This window comes from Myxocyprinus asiaticus, chromosome 35 (genome assembly GCF_019703515.2).
Source record: "Myxocyprinus asiaticus isolate MX2 ecotype Aquarium Trade chromosome 35, UBuf_Myxa_2, whole genome shotgun sequence".
Lineage (NCBI taxonomy): Eukaryota > Metazoa > Chordata > Actinopteri > Cypriniformes > Catostomidae > Myxocyprinus > Myxocyprinus asiaticus.
The window spans coordinates 756,501-762,500 of NC_059378.1; the positions used below are offsets into that span (position 1 = coordinate 756,501).

Genomic DNA, 6,000 nt, shown 5'->3' on the forward strand with positions numbered 1-6,000 from the left:
TTTGGACAGATTGACAAATTTAGTATCAAAATAGATTGCTGTGAACTGCAGGTCAGTGATTGGCTTATGTTCATAAATATGGAAATAAACAATATATTGACTTCTAAAGCCACTTTTTGTATTGTATTTTTGGTAACACTTTACAATAATGTTCCATTCGTTAACATTAGTTAATACATTAGGTATCATGAACAAACAATTAACAATATATTGTTTACAGCATTTATTCATCTTTGTTAAAGTTAATAAAATTCAGTTGTTCGTTGTTAGTTCATGTTAGTTCATAGTGAATTAACTAATGTTAACAACTATTGATTTAAAAAAAATATTTATGTTGAAATTAATATTAACTAACTTTAATAAATGCTGTAAAAGTATTGTTCATTGTTAGTTCATGTTAACTAATGTTAACAAATGGAACCTTATTGTTTATTGTTATTGTTACCGTCTTTTTTAATGCTTTACTCATGTGCCACAATAGTGTAATGCATTTTAATTATCTCTATTATTATTTTATAATATATATATATATATATATATATATATATATATATATATATATATATATATATATATATATATAAATTATTTATAATTATTTTAATTATTTAAATGTAACTATTTATAATGATTTGATCATTACATCTTGAATTATTGTTATTTGAGGGGCTTTCTCATCAAATATTTATATATGCGATTAATTCGATTAATTAATCGACATACCATATAATGAATTAGATTAAAAATGTAATCGATTGACAGCCCTAGTTTAAATTAATAAATGTTTATACATTTTTCTAGTGTTACAGTTTGACACGTTTTTGTCGTTTGCACATTATCATCATCTCAAATATGTTATTTTTGATGATTACAATTCTATGTGTTTTTCCCGTCAAAACTGACTAAAATGAATAAATATGACATGACCAAATATTGACTAAATTTAAAGGACATTTTCATAAAAAGGCTAAAACTATGACTGTAACTGTAAAAATGAACACTGCTTACAACATGTGAAATTACACCTTTACTCGGATCCAAATGAGGTTGCAGCTACTGCTCTTCCGGTATACACACACTACACGTCTGTTCCTCAATAATCTCTCCGTGTGTTCTGTGAAAGTGCGGCCGATTCAGTCTGCGGCCACCAGCCCTGCCATCTCCATCCATGAGCTCGGGCACACAGGCGCCACCAAGACAGAGCGCACAGGCATCAGAAAACTGAAGACTGAAATCAAACAGGTGGAGGAAATATCTGTACATTTATTTATGAAGTGTTTTACATGTGCAATAAATTCTGCAATAATTCAAGTTGATATGAACAGATTTCTGTACTGCTGTAGTTTACGTGACATTTACATGATCTTGTTTTCAGCTCGACGGCTCCAGACCCATAAGCGTGGGTTGAGTTTGTAATATTTTGGTTTTCAGCATGCCATGTTAATACTGTGGAGTTGCTTCTTTGTGCAGAGCTCATACTGTTTAGAGGAGTAATATTCTTTATGTTTGCCCATATCATACACATAAAGCATTCATTTTGACTGTTTAGACTCGTTATTAGTCTCTCTGTATGATGTCTTAAACATTGATGTTTTACTTGCAGAATAAATGCCTTGTAGAATTCATCTGAGACATTTCCATTCTTATATTCATTGTAAATATTTATGTTCTGTTTTATCCTCATAGATCTTTAGCAGCAGTCATTCCATCAGCAGTAATTTCACGTCCCCCCGTTCTACGGTAACTCACAATCAAACCTAACGAAACTCTTTCCACTAACCCCTGATTCTCAGGTTCATCAGTAATGAGCGAGGCTGGGCTCTATACCATTTTAAATCAGTCTAAAGACTTTATCGACAGCTTCTGTGGCATTCCGTGCATTACCACAGAAAATCATTCTGACTCGTCATGCAAAAATAATCAGTAACGTATAACTAGGGGTTCATTAGTCCCACCACTAAAAGGACAATTTAGACTCTTTAAATCTTAAATAATACACATTTTTTTACTGAAAAATTCATATAAGTGCTCTAACAAAAATACGAGCCTCTTTAATTAGGTTGGCTTGAAAAAGGGAACATGCTACCAACATGCTGAAACATGTTAGCAATGCCTAGCTAAGTGTTAAAACATGCTAGCAAAATGCTAAACATGCTAGGAACACGGTAAAACATGTTAGCAATGCCTAGCTAAGTGCTAAAACATGCTAAGAACATGCTATCAAAATGTTAAAACATGTTAGCAATGCTGAGCTAAGTGCTAAAACATGCTAGCAAAATGCTAGCAACATTTTAAAACATGTTAGTAATGCCTAGCTAAGGGCTAAAACATGCTAGCAAAATGATAGCAACAAGTTAAAACATGTTAGCAGTGCCTAGCTAAGTGCTAAAACATGCTAGCAAAATGTTAAATCATGTTTGCAATGTCTAACTAAGTGCGAAAACATGCTAGCAAAATGCTAGTAACATGCTAATACATGTTCGCAATGCCTAGCTTAGGGCTAAAACATGCTAGCAACATGCTAACAACATGCTATTTAAATGTTAAAACATGTTAGCAATGCCTTGCAAAGTGATAAACATGCTAGCAACATGCTAAAACATGCTAGCAAAATACTACCAACATGCTAAAACACATTATCAATGCCTAGCTAAGGGCTAAAACATGTTAACAACATGCTAAAACATGCTAGCAAAATGCTAGCAACATGCTAATACATGTTCGCAGTGCCTAGCTTAGGGCTAAAACATGCTAGCAACATGCTAAAACATGTTAACAATGTTTTTCAAGCCAACCTCATAATCCGTCTATGAACTTTATCATCTAGTTGTAAGTGCATTACTGTAAACGCAAAGCCAATGATAGTGTCGACAGAGTTTAACCCAGAACATTCCTTTAATTGAACCAGGTGGGGTGAATTCAGTTCTTAAATTGAATGTTTTAAGTAAATCTAGGAATGAATTTGAGTTGATTTCAGATTAGTTGACTGAGTTGAAATGGGACAAACTTCCATGATGTAACATTTGTAATATGTGTCTCAAATCACAGTCAGTTTTGTCTTGTTGTTGCACTTGTGTTCATTTCACTCTTGATTAGCATGGGCTGATAACATGACACCAAGTGTGTGTTTTCCCCTTATTACTTCTTAACCTTAACGCATGTGTTTAAGCATCTTAAACATGCCTATTTGTGCTTTCTCACCTTACGTGCACGTGTTTACGTTTTAAACACTAATGGTGCAAGTGTGTGTGTGTAGAGATGCAGCAGTCCCTCCACTCCTAGTGGAATCCTGTCTCCGACCGGTACAGGTGACTCCCACCTGCAGTGGGAGGAACGTCAGGGCCAGTGGCTGAGACGACGCAGACTGGATGGGGCCATAAACAGGGTGCCCATGGGCTTCTACCAGAAAGTCTGGAGGATTCTCCAGAAATGTCATGGCCTCTCCATTGCCGGATACGTCTTGCCTTCCTCCACCACCCGTGAGGTGCATCAACAAACATACATGCACATTAAATAGTAGTCTCAGCCTTGTACCGAGTAACCTCGTACCGATTACTCACCAAGCGAGTAATCAAACACACCTTAACTGGCATCTCTCTTTCTCATTTTAGTGAGACGGTTCTTTTGGATGGTTCATGTTTATGAACTAGTTCACAGAAATTATTCACCAAATTAACTTGAGACCCGCACAGCTCTAAAGGGACTTTGCCTTCGTTTTTTTTTGTTTGGATTTTCTCCCCTTTTTCTCCCCAATTTGGCATGCCCAATTCCCAATGCGCTCTAAGTCCTTGTGGTGGTGTAGTGACTCACCTCAATCCGGGTGGCGGAGGACGAATCTCAATTGCCTCCACGTCTGAGACCGTCAGTCCGCACATCTTATCACGTGGCTTGTTGAGTGCGTTACCACGGAGACATAGCATGTGTGGAGGCTTCACGCTATTCTCCGCGGCATCCACTTTCTTTCTTCTGCAGAACACAAATGAAGATTTTTATAAGAATATTTCAGCTCTGTAGGTCCTTACAATGCAAGTGAATGGTGACCAGAACTTTGAAGCTTCAAAAATCACATAAAGGCAGCATAAAAGGAATCCATAAAACTCCAGTGGTTTAATCCATGTCTTCAGAAGCAATATGATAGGTGTGAGTGAGAAAAAGATCGATATTTATGTCCTTTTTTACTATCATTCTCCACTTTCACTTCCACATTCTTTTGTTTTTGGCAATTCACATTCTTCGTGCATATCACCACCTACTGGGAATTTGTAGTAAAAAAGGACTTAAATATTGATCTGTTTCTCACTCACACCTATCATATCACTTCTGAAGACATGGATTAAACCACTGGAGTCTTATGGATTACTTTTAGGCTGCCTTTATGTGATTTTTTGGAGCTTTAGAGTATGGACCTACAGAACTGAAATATTCTTCTAAAAATCTTCATTTGTGTTCAGCCAAAGAAAGAAAGTCATACACATCTGGGATGGCATGAGGGTGAGTAAATGATGAGAGAATTTTCATTTAGGAATATATATATATATACATTCTTTTTTGAATAGCGTCAGTGTAGTTACTACTTTTTGTTAGTAATTGTAGTGTAGCTAACTACTTTTTAAAAAATAGTAGCTTGACTGTAGTTGAACTACTTTAAGTTATGAATAGCTTGCAAAACTACAGTTTCAAAGTAGCTTCCTGAACACCATACACAGGCTGTTCACTGGCCGTCTGATGTATATTGCACACAAAAGCACACTGTCTGAAATGAAACATACTAATGAGTTTTTCCATGGTTGTTTCATTGATTTAAGATTATAAAAGCAAAACAAACTGTGTTTGGTCATTTTAAATGTCAGTTTAAATGGTCTCTTCCTGTCTGATTGGGTAGTTTTTGGCTAGAATAAGCTGCAAAGACTTCACTTTATGTGGATAATCAAAAGTCTGGCTATGTGAGACTAATTAAATAAAAAACCCAATTTTTGGAAGCTGACCACACTGTATAAGATCATGCAACATAAATGATAAATTATAGTATGAAAAGCTTTCGGAAGGGTCCGTAACCCATGTGTGTGTATTATTGTAGATGACAGAGGGAGAGATTAAGTTCGCAGTGCATGTGGAGTCTGTCCTGAATCACGTCCCAGAGCCAGAATACAGACAGTTGCTGGTGGAGGCAATTATGGTGCTCACGCTTGTTGCCGACATGGAGATTTCCAGCATTGGTGGAATTATTCATATCGACCGCATAGTCCACATGGCCAATGATCTCTTTCAGCAGGATCAGGTAACTTTATGCTTCTTCTGTTTTTGCATTAAATAATATGAGTTTCTGCTCATACTGTATGCTACTTGGTTAGGGTTGTTGATGTGCATGGAAAAAAAAGAAAGCTTATTCTTTATCAATATTATATTACATTACATCACATTACATTATTTATATTATATTATATTACATTACTGTGGCGGGGCGGAGTGATTACGGCACGGAGCGAGGCCGAGATGTACACCTGGGGTGAATGATCTCGCCCAGCTGTTAGTGATTACGGCGATGGCGGGCGAGGGATAAAGCCGCGACCAGAGCTGCAGTCGGGAGAGAAACACAACGATGCTGTGTATGTGCGTCAATGTTTTATGTCTGTGCTTTGTTTAATAAATGTTGGATGTGCACCCGGCTCCCGCTTCCTTCTTACCCAGACAAGTAGAGATCCGTTACACTGGTGCCGAAACCAGGGAAGGAGGAAGAGCACGTTGTCCTAGGAGTACTCGCCGCTGGCGTCAGCCCGGGGGTGGAGGAAACATTGCTGTCAGCCAGCGGGCAGTACAGCGGCTCAGGACCGGGTGGGCGTCATGCCTGCGAGCCGAGGAGTGTTGTTTTGTCCCACTTTCTTTCTTTCTCTCTCTCTCTCTCCCGACTGCAACTCTGGTCACGGCTTTATCCCTCGCCCGCCATCGCCGTAATCACTAACAGCTGGGCGAGATCATTCGCCCCAGGTGTACATCTCGGCA

General features: G+C 37.7%; 1 protein-coding gene across 2 annotated transcripts in view; it reads left to right on the plus strand.

Annotated features, from left to right (window-relative positions):
- Window positions 1-6,000, plus strand: part of phka2 (phosphorylase kinase, alpha 2 (liver)) — a 44,513-nt gene that overhangs the window by 26,508 nt on the left and 12,005 nt on the right. Inside the window, exons 27-30 of one of the 2 annotated variants that reach the window (XM_051672191.1) lie at window positions 1,124-1,242; window positions 1,376-1,399; window positions 3,257-3,484; window positions 5,078-5,278. In XM_051672191.1, the coding sequence (XP_051528151.1) occupies window positions 1,124-1,242; window positions 1,376-1,399; window positions 3,257-3,484; window positions 5,078-5,278 (572 nt within the window). Of the gene's footprint in view, window positions 1-1,123; window positions 1,243-1,375; window positions 1,400-1,686; window positions 1,741-3,256; window positions 3,485-5,077; window positions 5,279-6,000 lie in introns of both variants that reach the window. The other variant, XM_051672190.1, reaches the window with a different exon arrangement.